The 16,741-nt window shown below is 31.6% G+C and overlaps 1 protein-coding gene across 1 annotated transcript in view; it reads left to right on the forward strand.

The window, feature by feature from the left end:
- LOC127723453 (scoloptoxin SSD14-like) overlaps positions 1-16,006 on the forward strand; it is a 34,618-nt gene extending 18,612 nt beyond the window's left edge. The window contains exons 11-16 of the mRNA XM_052230090.1: positions 2,362-2,450; positions 3,637-3,789; positions 4,394-4,505; positions 6,587-6,713; positions 6,972-7,082; positions 8,022-16,006. Coding sequence (XP_052086050.1) covers positions 2,362-2,450; positions 3,637-3,789; positions 4,394-4,505; positions 6,587-6,713; positions 6,972-7,082; positions 8,022-8,194 — 765 coding nt within the window. The 3' untranslated portion in view covers positions 8,195-16,006. The remainder of the gene's footprint in view (positions 1-2,361; positions 2,451-3,636; positions 3,790-4,393; positions 4,506-6,586; positions 6,714-6,971; positions 7,083-8,021) is intronic.
- Positions 16,007-16,741: the final 735 nt, after the last annotated feature.

A 16,741-nucleotide genomic window follows, 5' to 3' on the forward strand; every position in this document is an offset into this window, starting at 1 on the left:
TGAAAGGATTCCTGTCATAAGGAGATATAAAATTAACAAGAACAAAATTGTGTTATAATTTGAACCGCCTAAATGACAGGAAGTAGATATAAATAGATTTAACATGTGCTTATGGATTAAAATTGCAAGATCACTTCTGTTATTCATTAATGATCATATGGATATAGATATCCAGTTTGAAGGTACAGTCATGCATTTTATTTATAAACTAGAATAGATTGCAGTTAATTGTAAATAATCTTGAATATTCTACGTGAACTAACTGGGTCATGTGATCCTTCCCCTTTGAATTACTTGTTGACAGTTTGAAACCGGAATATCATGCAATAATTATGTCATAATTAAAGATAATTTTGGCGATGGTTTAATCAGAGACATATAAAACTATAATATAAGTATTGAGCTAACTTTATAATGTACAAAATATGTACCGTCGTGTGTACAACTATCGGGTCAACACGGTTTGTGTACAAAGTATTTGCCGACTTGTCAGGTGGTGACTGAAGCCTTAAAATAGTTATCTTTGATCATAAAGTTATGATCTCTAAATTAAAACACAAAAGAATCATGTAAAAAGTGTAAATTGCATCGATTAAATCCAATCAACAAAGGTTAACCTCATAAAGGTAAATCGATCACGTGGTGTAAACAATCCGTGTTGAACTGGTTTGAACTGGTCAAATTTCAACTGGAATTTTATACCGCACGGAAAAGATTTAACAAGTCGTTAAAAACTTTACCAATTTACGATTTTTTAACTGAAAATTTTAGCACCACAGAGAAAAATTATACATCGCGGTAAGAACGATACCATCACAGTAAAAAATTATACATCGCGGGCCCGCGGTCCTTTAAGGGCCTGGGGAGAACACTGCATGTTGTTGACATTTTATTGATAAGTTACATCATATCTAATTTTAGAGAACTATTAAACATATCTAATGTTTTTTTCACTCATATAATCAGTTTTCCACACTGTTTTTAGTCATGCTTGAAGATATTGACATGATATTTACTTTTTGTTTACACCATGACAAGTTATAGAACAAGTTAGCATTTTGTTCCAGTAAAACGAATGTTTACCCGGTAGGGGACTATGTATTGCCATGCAATACTCTCAGAATGCTTGTTTGTGAAGATTTGTATCTGTTCTTGTGTGTTTAATTATCATGAAGGACCAAAAAATATGGAGATGAATACACAATCATAAAATGTCATATCGAAAATAGACACACTGTTCAAAATATCTAGTTTACACAAATCTCACTGTATTTCATGCATTCCAAATTTATGATGACACACTGGACCTCGGATGAGTCAAACCTCTGATAAGTCAAATACTTTGGTCTGGTCCCTTCGACTTCGACATAATGAGGTTCAACTGTATGTGTCAATAAGACAGCAACCAAAGTACACAAAAGAGCAAAAGAAATCTAAAAGTCAGCATGCTTTCACCCATTGGTGGCCTTCGGCTGTTGTCTGCTCTATGGTCGGGTTGTTGTCTCTTTGACACATTCCCTATTTCCATTCTTAATTTTATTTCAGTCTATTTACAAATATACAATGAAAATTGTCCAATCTGAACTTCTTCTGGACTTTCATGAAGTAAAGGAAATATGGGATATATGATAATAAGACAGCAAACAAACAATACCAAAACCAAAAGACACCTTAGATATGGTCTTCAACAGTAGACAATGTTCTTAAATTTCTCTCTAATCTTTGCCTGAGTTTCATTACAAATTTTCAACCAGTAGTTATTTATACAGTTGGTAAGGGTTGTGAAATTCATACTGTAAATTCAGAAATTATTGCGTGCATTTATTTTTGCGATTTTTTGAAGAATGGACAAAAATGCGAGATTAATTATTGCGATTTCAAGAAAATCTGGATACATTATATGTATCGAAATTCAGAATGCGAGTTCTTATTATTGCGATACTCATCCAATCGCATTATTCGCATTAATAAAAACCTCGCAATAATTTCTGAATTTACAGTACTTGATAACTAGTTAATGAAATTGAATTAATAAATTGACCTACATAGCATGTTATGAAGATTTTTCTTTGTACAAAGAAAATGTAAGCAAACATTTGAAAATTGCAGGAACACTATTTAGCCAGTAAATATCTTTGCATGATTTACACAGGTTTTTGCAGGTTTTTTCCTAAATTAGAAAAATTAAAATTAAAATTTATAACTTATAATTCATTTATTCTTTTAGAAAACAAATTAAAATGGGAAGCTATTCATTTATAGTTTGGATAACTAATTATATTATTCTAGTGATTCTACACTCATACCACATTTCCTTATTTTATATTTATAATAGATTATAGAGAGCAATTGTTTTTGCAGGCATTTAAATTTGGCTTTGCTCAACAACAAGAACTAGCTGACCCCAAATTTGAATCTTCTGCATTGAATGCTACTAGTAAGATGTTAGAGTAAGTCCTTATTTACAATAAGTGAAAGGCCTGTTCTGAAAAAAGGACCATGGAAAGTTTTGAATGTAGAGACTGCGAGATAACTGAAGTAGCTGTATCACAAGAAATATATTTAAATGTTGAAAATCTGTAAAAAAACAAGTTCAAAAGACTGTCTAAAACAGAGCAATAATTAAATGGAAGAGTATGAATATGTTGTATAATTCATGACACCTATTCCCCACACAACCAAAAGCCAGGAATAACACTTATATTGCTGTTCTTCATCTCATAGTCACCAAAGCTCTTACCACTAACAATGCAAGTTTAAAATGGTTCCTAGCACTGGTTTAAAACAACTCTTCGTTTATTAATGATAATTCTTCATCTGTATATTAAAAACACAGGCTTAGGGTAATATCAACATATTTCAGACTAAAATAAGCAAAGAAATCTTACATGTCAACATTGGCATGACAATATCATTGTAATTGTTTGATAAGCAACAGACAGAAATGAAAAACAAAACCTTGGATAGTACAAACAGTCATGATAATAATAAGGGAAATGAGGTACTACTGAAAGGTTATGGAAATCCTGCTTAACATGTTACATCATGTGTTTTGTATTGACTTGTTCCACATTTTGAATATGTATTGCCACTATTGAAAATATATCAAAATGCAAAATGAAGAGTTGTTTGGGAATTGCATCTTTAAAATAAATTAACAAGATATAAAGTTAATATTTTATTCCTAACCAGTTTCACTATAAACCACAAGCCCATAATTCAGTGAAAATATAGTAGGAACCGTAACAAGTTTCTTAAAAGAGGAGTTACCAGCCTAATAGATATATAGAAATATTGTGTAATCTGAATTTCAGGCCAGTAAGTCATAAGTTTTTCATAATGGCTGTTGCTCTGTTTTCTCCTCTAAATTGGAAAATACTATTGCAGATCAAAAATGTTTCCAGCAGGTATTTTCTTGAAACTTTGAACTCTTAAAAACATATAGAATTTACATTTACATGCATTTAGGGAGTACAACAGATAGTAAAACTTAATCATCTATATTCAGTTCTTGTAACCCAATATTTTTCTAACAGGAATTTTGGGATCCATGCATGATTTTATCTAGAATTCAGCATCATTTCTACGTGAATAAAAAAATGTGTGTTGTAACAAATTGCCAAATTGTATTTGTAGTAAAGCTATGGCTAAATTGATCATGAATAAGACAACAGAAAAGACACATGCTGATCCTTCCTTTTATAATGGTGTGGTAGCCATGTCTCCAGAGAAAGGAACATCTCATATATCTGTTATAGATGCTCAGGAATTAATGGTCTCTGTGACTACGTAAGTCTATCATCTAACTTTTCTCTGTCCTCAACAATGGTGTGGTAGCCATGTCTCCTGAGAAAGGAACATCTCATATATCTGTTATAGATGCTCAGGAATTAATGGTCTCTGTGACTATGTAAGTTTATGGTCTCTTTGACCTAAGGGTATACCATAAAGTAGCAAGGGTAGGTAATAATTCATTCAAGTGTTACACATTGTTTTTGCAATGTTGCTGATAAGCAAACAAAATTTGCGGGAAAATCACTATCATCATCAAATCAGTAACATGAATTTGAAAGTATTTGCAATGGAAAAGAATTAGTAGTTTATTTAAGAACGAGAAGTCTACTGCAGGGGCATAAAATTCAAGGCAAATTATGACTGTTTACTTTTCTATCATCAATAAATTGGTATATGACAGTAATTCATGTTGTATTTTGATATAAGCTGCACGACAATGTTTTTAAATTTTGCATGCTTATTATGAATTAATGGTTTTTGTATATAATAAGTTAATAGTATCTTTCATCTAAAGATTAATGTTCAGTGTTACAAATTGCATGTAAGTTCATAGTTTCTGAGATGAAATAAATTCTTAAGAAAATGCTTTATTCAACAGAACGGTCAATTATTGGTTTGGATCTAAGATAATGACAGATACTGGGATTTTACTGAATAACCAGATGGCTGATTTTGCTGATCCTGATAATCCTGATACCAAAAATAACAAGGTATGAGGAGTGTAGTAGAACAATTGGACAATATAGGGTTTGATACTTTACAACAGATCAGTTTCATTGTACCTAATTATTTTATGAATAATTTCTATTAAGTCCTGTAGACTCCAAAGTGTTTATAAAATCATAGGATAATAATTTCAGGTACATGACAGGTTATTTGGACAACTTTCATAATATGAAATATATAAGTTATATGGTTCGCTACTGACCCCCTACGGATCCATAGAGGGTAAGAAAAATCCATAGGGGGTGAGGCCGAAGGCCGAATCTCCCTATAAATTTTACTCACCCTCTATGGTCCGTAGGGGGTCAGTAGTGAACTGTATAATGAATTTATCGCACACAGGACTTTTCCTGTCGCGTTTGTAGAACAATAAACAATGAAATACAACAACATCAATAGATGACGTCACAATTAACAGAAGACGTGATGTCATGAACCCCATATGAAATTTACTAACCCCTACGGATCCATAGGGGGTCACCATGTAACGGCATTAAACCAATCACAACGTCATAATTTACCACGGTGCGATAAGGTACAATTAAGACCAAATGTTTGGAAAGCAAAAAAAATATGAAATTCCTCAGAGTGTCCATCCAATGGGGCAAAAAGAGAATATCCGAAACTGTGAAGGGTCAATTTTGTCACGGGGAGTTTGAGCTTAATTTTAAGTACAATTAAAAAGGTATTTTTTAACTGGAAATTTACACACAAAATGTATAATTTGATTCATGATAATACGGAACTGGTTTCTAGATGGATATGGTATCCCAAAGGGACTCAAAGTCTACCAGTACCAATACCAACTCAGTGGTAGTAAAAACAAAACACCTGATTCAGCTTCTGTTCACAAAACACATGTTTTTAGAATAACCTTTATCAAGTATGCTCAATGCCAAAAGTTTGAAAACCAAGAGCTAATAAAAACATCCAAAGATTTTTAAAACAAAAGGGATTAAACAGAACAGAAAAAAACAGTCATAAAGGCAAATTATAGATGGTAATCTGGAATCATCTTGTCCTCTTTTAACTTTCCTTATATAGTAATCAGCTTCTGTAAAAATTTGTTTTTGTATTTGGATTTTTGTTTGAGAAGAGGCACACAGGCTTAATTTGGTCTTGTCCCATCCATTTTAAGGTGGCTCGGGTGTCTTCCTCCATCTGGATTTTGAAGAAGCAGATAACAATTTGTCTAGATCTTTAATGAAATGTGCAAATTTTGAGAGTAGTATGTAATTCATGTGCAAGACTTCTAATGTTAATATAGAAAATCATGTGTTTTATCATATTTACAGCTGTATTTTCCACAAAACACAATATTTTTGTTTGATTAATTTTTTTTCAACTTTGCCAAATAAGGGGAGATAACTCGGATAGTAAGGGAGATAACTCAGATAAAGTAATTTTATAATAGAAAGTGTTGTGAATTTACCTATTTTAATATGTAGCAAGAAAACAAGTCCGGTGACCCCATTTTTTCTTTTTCTTATCTGAAAGCATGTTATAAGAGCTATCTTCTCACATTTTATCTTAAAATTCTATGGTGTAATTTTCTTTTTATCACACAAAATTGGATTTTCTATGCATAATCAATACAAAATTTGACAATTTTGCACAACCTGTAGCGTGAAAAAAAGTCAGGTGACCCATACTTTTTATTATATTTTTGAAAAAAGCATGATTAAAACTTCATTTTGACAAATTATTAAAAAATTCTATGGATTTTAATTAAGGCCCCCAGCCACCTTAAATAAAAACAACAAAAAAAGAATAACACATATATTTAATAAGTACTGTGGATTTATTGTTCTTGGAGTACCAGTTTTTGTTTATTTCCTTGGTATAAGGAAACCAAAAATTTAAATGTTCAACAAAGTATAAAATTTCCAAAGGCTTGTATACAAATTTTTGGAAAACCACAAAAATCAGATATCCATGAAAATACAATTTTTTGTCTGTCCACCAAAATTGGTATGGTCAACGAATATAATGAATCCACAGTAGATATGTCTTTTAAAACACACATACCATTTATACATTAGAATACAATATCATTTGATCGTTTCAGCTGAATTATATTGCTCCTGGGAAACGCCCACTTTCCAACATGGCACCAGTTATTTTGTATAACCAGGACTCCCCTTGCAAAATGAGACTTGTGATTGGTGGAGCCAATGGATCAAGGATTATAACTGGTATGTTATTATTGCTGTCTCTCTGTAGGGTTCGAGTAAAAATTTCTGTGAAAGTTGTCTCTCATTATAGCAGGTATTCTTTTATATTGTGAATTTTACTGTAATACTCAGAATACTTGCATAATCACAGTGATTATAGTATCTTTGTAGTCCATTCATTTCATGTGATGCAAAACATTTGATGGGAAAGTTTATTATAGCTTAGAAAAACTGAAGTGTAAGAAAAATATAAAAATGTGTTTTTTAAATCATTTATAGGTGTGACAGAGGTATTACTGAATGTTGTATCATTTGGATTGACAATGGCAGATGCTATTAGTGCTCCTAGGATCCACACACAGCTTTATCCTTCTGATGTAGAGTATGAAGGTATGTCCTAATACTGAAAATACAATTTGGTTACATATAAACATTTTTTTAGGAGTTACCTCGGGTTAGTATTGTTTTTGTTAGTAGTTAGTACTTGTAAATGGAAAAATTGTGCAATATTGTGACAAACATGGTGTAGTACCTCAAAAATATCACCTTGTCACAACTTTTAAAAATATAGATTTTAGAAAATAGATATATAACCTCTCACATCAATAGGCAAAAGTTATTTAGAAGTTGTTGCTTAACTGTTTGAGACCCTCTTGTTACCTCTAGATCCCTGTTGAGACCCTCTTGTTACCTCTGGATCCCTGTTGATACCCTCTTGTTACCTCTGGATCCCTGTTGTTACCCTCTTGTTACCTCTGGATCCCTGTTGAGACCCTCTTGTTTCCTCTGGATCCCTGTTGATACCCTCTTGTTACCTCTGGATCCCTGTTGATACCCTCTTGTTACCTCTGGATCCCTGTTGATACCCTCTTGGTACCTCTGGATCCCTGTTGATACCCTCTTGTTACCTCTGGATCCCTGTTTCGGATAATAAAAGCAGATGTTGGGTATATGTTAAATAGAAAACAACCCAACCATAAAAATAAGATCTACAGGTCAACATTCAGATTTCAACAATATGTGGCTTGTCCATATATTCAATATATGTTAAGTGGTAAATTGTCTGAGTCTTAGATTATTGTGAAAAATTTAGCATAAGACTATCAATGATCTGCCTTTAATACATTAATGACAAGATGAAAAAAATAAGTTTACACTGTATATTTTCTAATATTTTATGTACATTTGTCACTATTTCAATATTTGTTTTATTTTTGTCATTTTTCAATAGTTTGCAATAGATTACAATTACAGATACAACAAAAAGGATGAAAATTCTGCAGAACAATTTCGAAAACACAGTAACCTATATTTTTTATATGATTTCAGATGGATTTCCACAGAAAGTTATAGATGAATTAGGAAAAATGGGACATAAGATGGTGAAGGCTTCAGAAGGTTTAAATGAAGTTCAGGGTATAAAGAAGGTCAACAATAGAATAAATGCTGTGTCCGACTACAGAAAAGGAGGGAAAGCGGCTATTTTTAATACAAATACATAATACGAAAGTCTTTTAGGTTTATAATACTGTAAAATATTTAATATTTACGTCTCCTAGGTTTTACTGTACTGTAAAATATTCAATATTCATGTCTCCTAGGTTTAACCTTACTGTGAAATATTTAATATTCTTGTCTCCTAGGTTTTACTGTACTGTAAAGTATTAATTCTTTGCAATTTATATTGTGAAAACTGTGTTGGGCAATCAGAACGGGCATTTTTATTTCTATATTCATTATAGGTGTTGTGATTGTTGTTTAAACTGTGACTGGATATTTATGTTTCACATAAATTAGTGTGGCATTATATTTATGTTTCACATTAATTAGTGTGGCATTACATTTATGTTTCACATTAATTAGTGTGGCATTACATTTATGTTTCATAACTAATTAGTGTGGCATTACATTTATGTTTCATAATTAACTAGCGTGGCATTACATTTATGTTTCACATAATTAGTGTGGCATTACATTTATGTTTCACTATAAAAGTTGGTTACAGTAAAACTTTAATCAAATTTTATTCTCAATTTTTTATGCCCCCGCCGTAGCGGAGGGGGCATTAAGTTTTACCCTTGTCCGTCTGTACGTCCGTAGGTCCCAAAGTTGGTTTCTGTTCTCTAACTTTAGTTTGCCTCAACCAAATGTTGTGAATCTTATACACAATGCTTATTACCACAAATCACAGATCAAGACTGAATTTTGGTGGCGTCACTTTAACCGTTTTAGAGTTATGCCCCTTTACAAATGGAAAATTTGCTGAATTTTACGTTTCCGTTCTCTAACTTTAGTTTGCCTGAACCAAATGCTACGAAACTTATACACAATGCTTATTACCACAAAACACAGATCAAGTTATAATTTTGGTGGTGTCATTTATATCGTTCTAGAGTTATGACCCTTTACAAATGGAAAAATTGCTGAATTTATCGTTTTCGTTCTCTAGCTTAAGTTTGCCTCAACCAAATTTTATGAAACTTATACACAATACTTATTACCACAAAACTCAGATCAAGTGCAAATTTGGGTAGTGTCACTTTTACCGTTCTTCAGTTATGTCCCTTTATAACTTTATATGATATGCTAGCGGGGGCACATTCCCCATTTTTAGCTCACCTGGCCCAAAGGGCCAAGTGAGCTTTTCTCATCACTTGGCGTCCGTCGTCCGTAAACTTTTACAAAAATCTTCTCCTCTGAAACTACTGGGCCAAATTTAACCAAACTTGGCCACAATCATCATTAGGGTAGTATCTAGTTTAAAAAATGTGTCCGGTGACCCGGCCAACCAACCAAGATGGCCGCCATGGCTAAAAATAGAACATAGGGGTAAAATGTAGATTTTGGCTTATATCTCTGAAACCAAAGCATTGAGAGCAAATCTGACATGGGGTAAAAATGTTAATCAGGTCAAGAACTATCTGCCCTGAAATTTTCAGATGAATCGGACAACCCGTTGTTAGGTTGCTGCCCCTGAATTAGTTATTTTAAGGAAATTTTGCTGTATTTGGTTATTATCTTGAATATTATTATAGATAGAGATAAACTGTAAACAGCAATAATGTTCAGCAAAGTAATTGCTACAAATAAGTCAACATGACCAAAATGGTCAGTTGACCCCTTAAGGAGTTATTGCCCTTTTATAGTAAATTTTTAACAATTTTTCGTAAATTTTTGTTATCTTTTACAAAAATCTTCTCCTCTGAAACTACTAAGATGAATTTAACCATAGTTGTAAACAATCATCATTAGGGTATGTAGTTTAAAAATTGTGTCTGATGACCCCGCCCGCGAACCAAGATGGCCGACATGGCTAATAATAGTACATAGGGTAAAATGCAGTTTTTGGCTCATATATCTAAACCCAAAGCATTTCGAGCAAATCTTTCTAAAACAAAATTGTTCATTAGGTCAAGATCTATCTGCCCTTAAATTTCAGACCATTCAGGCAACCTGTTGTTGGGTTGCTGCCCCTGAATTGGTAATTTTTAGAAATTTTTTCAGCTTTTGGTTATTAACTTGAATATTATTATAGATAGAGATAAACTGTAAACAGCAAAGTAAGACCTACAAATAAGTCAACATGACCAAAATGGTCAATTGACCCCTTAAGGAGTTATTGCCCTTTATAATCAATTTTTAACAATTTCATAAATTTTGTAAAATTTTACAAAATAATTTCCACTGAAACTACTGGGCCAAGTTCATTATAGATAGAGATAATTGTAAGCATCAAGAATGTTCAGTAAAGTAAGATCTACAAACACATCACCATCACCAAAACACAATTTTGTCATGAATCCATCTGTGTCCTTTGTTTAATATGCACATAGACCAAGGTGAGCGACACAGGCTCTTTAGAGCCTCTAGTTTGTATATTTGTTTTTGTTAGTGGTGTTCCAGAAATAATTTTATAGAAGTCAGAGGGCACTTCAAATTCAAAAATAATTTGTATCAGTGTCAAAAGGCTCTTTGAATTAAAATTTAATGGTGTGTAATTGTTTTGAAAGATTCACTATAAAAAAATAAAGAATTTTTCAATTTAACAGGCTATGTATTGTGGAATAAAGTAAAATGAAATTTCCACTTTGACCCTCCATTTTACATTTATTTCTGGATCACTACCTAGTAATGGCAATGTAAAGGGTACCTATAATAACAGTGCAATATTTAACTTATTTATGCATATATAGATGTATGTTTTATTATTTAATTTTTCAATGCACTGCAATGCTATCATTGACATATTTTCTGTATAAAGTAGTATTAAGTTAATACTGTGTACGATAGTGGTTTCTTTAGTTACCTTATAATCAGCACAGCCATCTTGTTATACTGTGGATTCATTTATTGTTGTGGGAAAGGGCTATTCCATTAAAATGTATGTGGGAGGGTAGGAAGGGACTTTCAAAATATCCCTACAACCAAGAACCATATTTTAGATAATTTTGCATAATGGTATTAGACGCATACTGAAAAAAGACCCATGACCCACATTCAATAATTAAACTTCCCGTCCTACCCTCCCACATACATTTTAATGAAAAAGCCCTAATATTATTTTGTGGATTTGGGAAACATTGGATTTTCATGGATATATACAATATTAGGTCAATGTCAGAAAAGTATAAACTTTTCTGTATGAGGCTGAGAAACTGGGGAAGGGCGAGGTTATACCGAGCCCTTCCCCAATTTTGTGCCAAATACAAAAAAGTTTATATTTTTCTTACATTGACCTAATATTGTTTTTATACTGCAACATAAATTAATACATTGATAGCTATTTAAATTTTAACACACATTTCAAACTTATTTTCATCCCTAAATGAACCCCTGATTGTGGAAAAAGTGATCCATGATGAAATCGACATTGCACAAAATATAGCTTTGTTACTATATTTAGGAAATACACACAACTAGTTGCAGTATAAATTTGATTTCATGGCATTCAAGCCTAAAGAAAATTCAGTTTTCAATGCACATTTAAATATGTTGTTCACCTGTACCTACGAAGTCCATGAAAATTGGTACTGTAAATTCATAAATTATTGCGATGTTTTTATTTCAATAATTTAAACTCGCATTTTGAAATTTTTTATATGAATTAAACAGGATTTTTCTTAATATCGCAAAAATTAAAATCGCATTTTATTCTAAAATGACAAAATCGCAATAATAAATGCACGCAATAATTTCTGAATTTACAGTATTCAACAAATAATAATGAGTCCACAGTACTGTAAATTCAGATATTATTGCGAGGTTTTTATTAATGTGAAAAATGCGACTGTGTCAGTATCGCAATAATAAGAACTCACATTTTGATATCTGAAACATACATCTGTATGGAGATTTTCCTGAAATCGTAATAACTATTCTCGCATTTTTATCCATTCTTAAAAAATCACAATAATAAACGGACGCAATAATTTCTGATTTTACAGTATGTATTAAAAAACAGTTGCTAGTTTCTCAAAGAAAATTGCTTGCCATTTTTTTTTTGAAAGTCAACGCTAGGACACATTGTCTAAATCTGTTTCAATTCATCCAGTTTTAAAAAATATTAAGCTGATACAGAAAATTGGTTCATAATAGATTTTACTTTATGTTTTGCAAGGTTACATGAGTTATTTTTATATGTTTTACATTCCATTGCAATAGGTTATTGTCAATGTAATAAAGTTTGTGTATTTAATTCATGCTTTTGCTGTCAGAATGGATTGAAACAACTAGATATGATAAAAATAGTTCTAGTTATGACATAGATTTTCCTAATAACTAAAAAGAAAATTAAAGTCATTATTCTGCAAATTTGTTAAATTGTTATGGATTTCCAGAGAAAACCATGAATTCAAGAATTCAACAAAATTTCTATATATAGGCTCATATACAAAATTAGTTGTCCAAAAGTATTCATGAAAATATGTACCCATGCCAATAAATGAATATATTGACATTTTCTGTTGTTCATAACTGAGTCTGTAGATGGTAGAAAATTAATTCCAAAATACCCTTAAATTCAACTTACTTTCTCAGCATAATGTTGCAAACATGTAATGGAGATACAGCTATTAAGGATCATCCTAACAAATGGACAAAAACTACTTCGAGTACAGATAAACCTGTAACATGACTTGGTCAAAATTATCCTTCTCAAACACAAAATGTATTTAACTTTTATATATCTAGTTGACGCTAGGCCTTAAAACTTTTCCAACTGCACAGTTTGTTTGTAGTCAGAGTAAATTTTTACATGTAAACACATCCATTTTTGTGCATTTGATATAATGAACCTTACTGTCCAATTATCCTTGTTCAAAAATAAAACTTCCATTTCTACCCTCTAACATTCATTTTAATGGAATACTTTCCTTTTAAGATCTGTGATTAATGAAGTATGGATCTCCCTTGTTCATTCTTTCAAAATGTGATGTAATTTGTATTTATTATTTTATTTATACATGTAATATTTTGATATTATCTCATTTGTATATATATTTGTGGATATTAATAATTAGCTAACATTCCATATTTGATCTGCCAAGACAGCTGCTTTTGGAAGTGTTTTCGTATTTAATGTAATATTTTCTAAAATACTACATCACATCTTCTTATTAGATATATATAGCAAGCATTTGGATCATTCCTAAAATGTCTTAACGAAAAACATTATTTCATCAACCTATAGAATGTTGTTAAGGGCTATTCAAAGGGAAATGTATGAAAGATTTGGACACTTCATGATATCGTTTTGTGGTTAATAGAGGTGGAAGCAAATACAATTCTGTTACAAATGAAAAAAAAAATGATGGGTGGTGGGGTGATGTCCACTCCCAAGTATATTTTGTCTGGAATGGCCCTTAATGAAAATGGGCATTGCATTTGCTAAATTGCTTTTAAACAGAAGATCATTGCATTTATAAATTTGAACTTTTATTTTGTAAAATGACTTGGTATAATACAACTGAGTGTAAAATCTTGATGTTGAGCTTGAATAGCACAAAATGACGTGAAGAAATGGCTATTTTTTTGCAATGTTTATTCTATAACATTATTAGCTGTTTACTTATGTTGTGCAATATGTTGGAAATCTAAAAATTAATGTGATGTGTTCATTAATGTTAATGGGACAATTTCTGATATTTTGACTTGCATTTTCATATTTGCTGACTATTTATTTATGCTACATCATTAATACTAATGCTATTTATTAGTCTGGCATTATTGTTGGGTGTCTGAGATTTACAGAAATAAACACATGCATTAATATTCTGAATTTACATTATATACATATTCTCATTTCTGACTATGAAATTTTGCCTTTATATAGCTTATTGGGTTTGTGCTTTCTTGGTGAAGGTAAATCAAGAAAAGCAGTTTGTACCCATGGTTTTTGTTAATTTTCATTTTCAATTTATTTTAAAATGATGAATTAACAGGTTTATAGTTTATCTATATATATAAAATTCGTACAAAGATTGTGTCTTGCAAAAATATTTATGATAAATTTTTTTAAGTTATTTATCAATATCTTAAATAATTTTCCAGTATTAAAGTCAATAAAAAGTGTGAAACTGTAAGTGTAAGAAATCAAACATACCTATGATTATATAGTCCCAGTTTATTTTGTAAGGTTTTATTGACTTCCCCCTTTTTGAAGTTACCTTGGGATATCAGTAATTTTGTTAATACTTTTATACCACACATCTAAACCCAGGTAAAACTGATTGCTAGGATATGCAGAAAGTAGAATAAATTTTATTGATATTGACATAGCTTTGTTGATTTTATTGATTTTTTAATTATTTTTTTTTACTCATAAATGTAGAAATCAAAGTTGCTGATTCTGCTCGATTGAGAAATGAATGTTGTGAATATTTTTAGATAATGAAATAGTGAGGTGTGTTGTGTTAGTTCTTTTAGATACTTTAAGATATTTTTTTTAATAACACTAAAGTGCAAGTGTTACTATAAGGAGTTCATCATGGGAACTAGAGTAAGCAACAAGATTTAAGGGGTGATAAGTGTTACTACTGTAAATCAACTAATTTGTGCAAGGGATATATGCAAGTTTCAACTCCCTCAGACAAAGTTGACTTAAGATTGATTTGGCTATTCTTTGAGGTCCCTTTTGATCATATAGCTCCTAAGATTTCTACAAAACTGGCTTGCATATTTTGAATTTTTTGAAATTTCTAGAAAAACAATTTGGATGTTTGGACGTATGGAAAACTATGTCAATTTTAAAATCTTTTGTAATGATTTGACTTTAGCAGGTCTAATTCCATTAGAATCTCACTGTTTAACTATTTTATATCCAATTTGTTGTGATGACCTTGTCATATCCAATTAACAGTTGTGACCTTGTCCTATCACATAAATGGTGATGACCTTGTCATATTCAATTTATAGTTGTGACCTTGTCATATCCAATTAACAGTTTTGATCTTGTCATATCCAATTAACAGTTATAACCTTGTCATTAACAAATAACTGTTGTGACTTATCCAATTAACAGCTGTGACCTTGTCATGTCCTATTAATAGTTATGACCTGGTCATATCCTATTAATTGTTGTGAACTTGTCATAGCCTATTAACAGTTGTGACCTTGTTATGTCCAATAAACATCTATGACCTTGTCATATCGAATATATGAGTTTAACCTTGTCATATCCAATTTATAATTGTGACCTTATCATATCCAATTAACAGTTGTGACCTTGTCAATTCCAATTAATAGTTGTGACCTTGTCATGTCCAATTAATAGTTGTGACCTTGTCATATCCAATTAACAGTTGTAACCTTGTCATGTCCAATTAACAGTTGTGACCTTGTCATGTCCAATTAACAGTTATGACCTTGTCATGTCCAATTAACAGTTGTGACCTTGTCATGTCCAATTAACAGTTGTGACTTTGTCATATCTAATTAACAGTTGTGACCTTGTCATGTCCAATTAACAGTTGTGACCTTGTCATGTCCAATTAACAGTTGTAACCTTCTCATGTCCAATTAACAGTTGTGAACTTTTCATATCCAATTTATAGTTGTGGCATTTGATTTTGTCCATTCCTTTGCAGATTGGTCATGTCCAATAAATTGCGGTGACTTTATTTTATTCTATCAATTAGTAATACACAGTAGTGAACTGTTACAGGAAATTTGAATACGAAATTATAAATGAGGTTTATTGATACCATACTGATTTCGAATTTCTCAAATTGTTTTGGTATGTATATCTTTTATTTATTTATATTGCTCTATCTTCATGTTATATATATGTTAGGTAAATAAACATCTTTACAAAGTTCTTTTTTTGTCTCTTTTCACATTAATGTATAACTATGTAAAGTATATTAAAGACCTCGTTGGCAGAGTGTTCTAAGTAGTTCATTAGCAATGAGCCCTAGCCTGTGAACCTCAAGTTTGTGGGTTCTAACCTGCTCATTGCAAGATGCTTTTGACTACAATCTTAACTAACGAGGAGTGCCAGTTTTCTTCCCAAAGGTTGGTGGTTCTTACTAGGGAACTGAGAATTCCTCTACCAAATAACCACCATGATATAACAAAGAGTGCTGAAGGAGGATTTAAACACCAACAAACAATCAATAAATCAGTGTAAAGTATATAACACATAATTCAGTGTATGTAGTATTTATAAGGGATAGATCAAGCCTGGTAAAGACTATTGCACAGGAACATTGGTGCATTATACCATGGGATATTTCATGCTCAGTAAAGACTATTGCACAGGAACATTGGTGCATTATACCATGGGATATCTCATGCTCAATAAATACTATTGCACAGGAAAGTTGGTGCATTATACCATGGGATATCTCATGCTCAATAAATACTATTGCACAGGAAAGTTGGTGCATTATACCATGGGATATCTCATGCTCAGTAAAGGCTATTGCACAGGAAAGTTGGTGCATTATACCATGGGATATTTCATGCTCAGTAAAGACTATTGCACAGGAAAGTTGGTGCATTATACCATGGGATATCTCATGCTCAGTAAAGACTATTGCACAGAAAAGTTG

Source organism: Mytilus californianus, unplaced genomic scaffold (genome assembly GCF_021869535.1).
Source record: "Mytilus californianus isolate M0D057914Y unplaced genomic scaffold, xbMytCali1.0.p SCAF_13, whole genome shotgun sequence".
Lineage (NCBI taxonomy): Eukaryota > Metazoa > Mollusca > Bivalvia > Mytilida > Mytilidae > Mytilus > Mytilus californianus.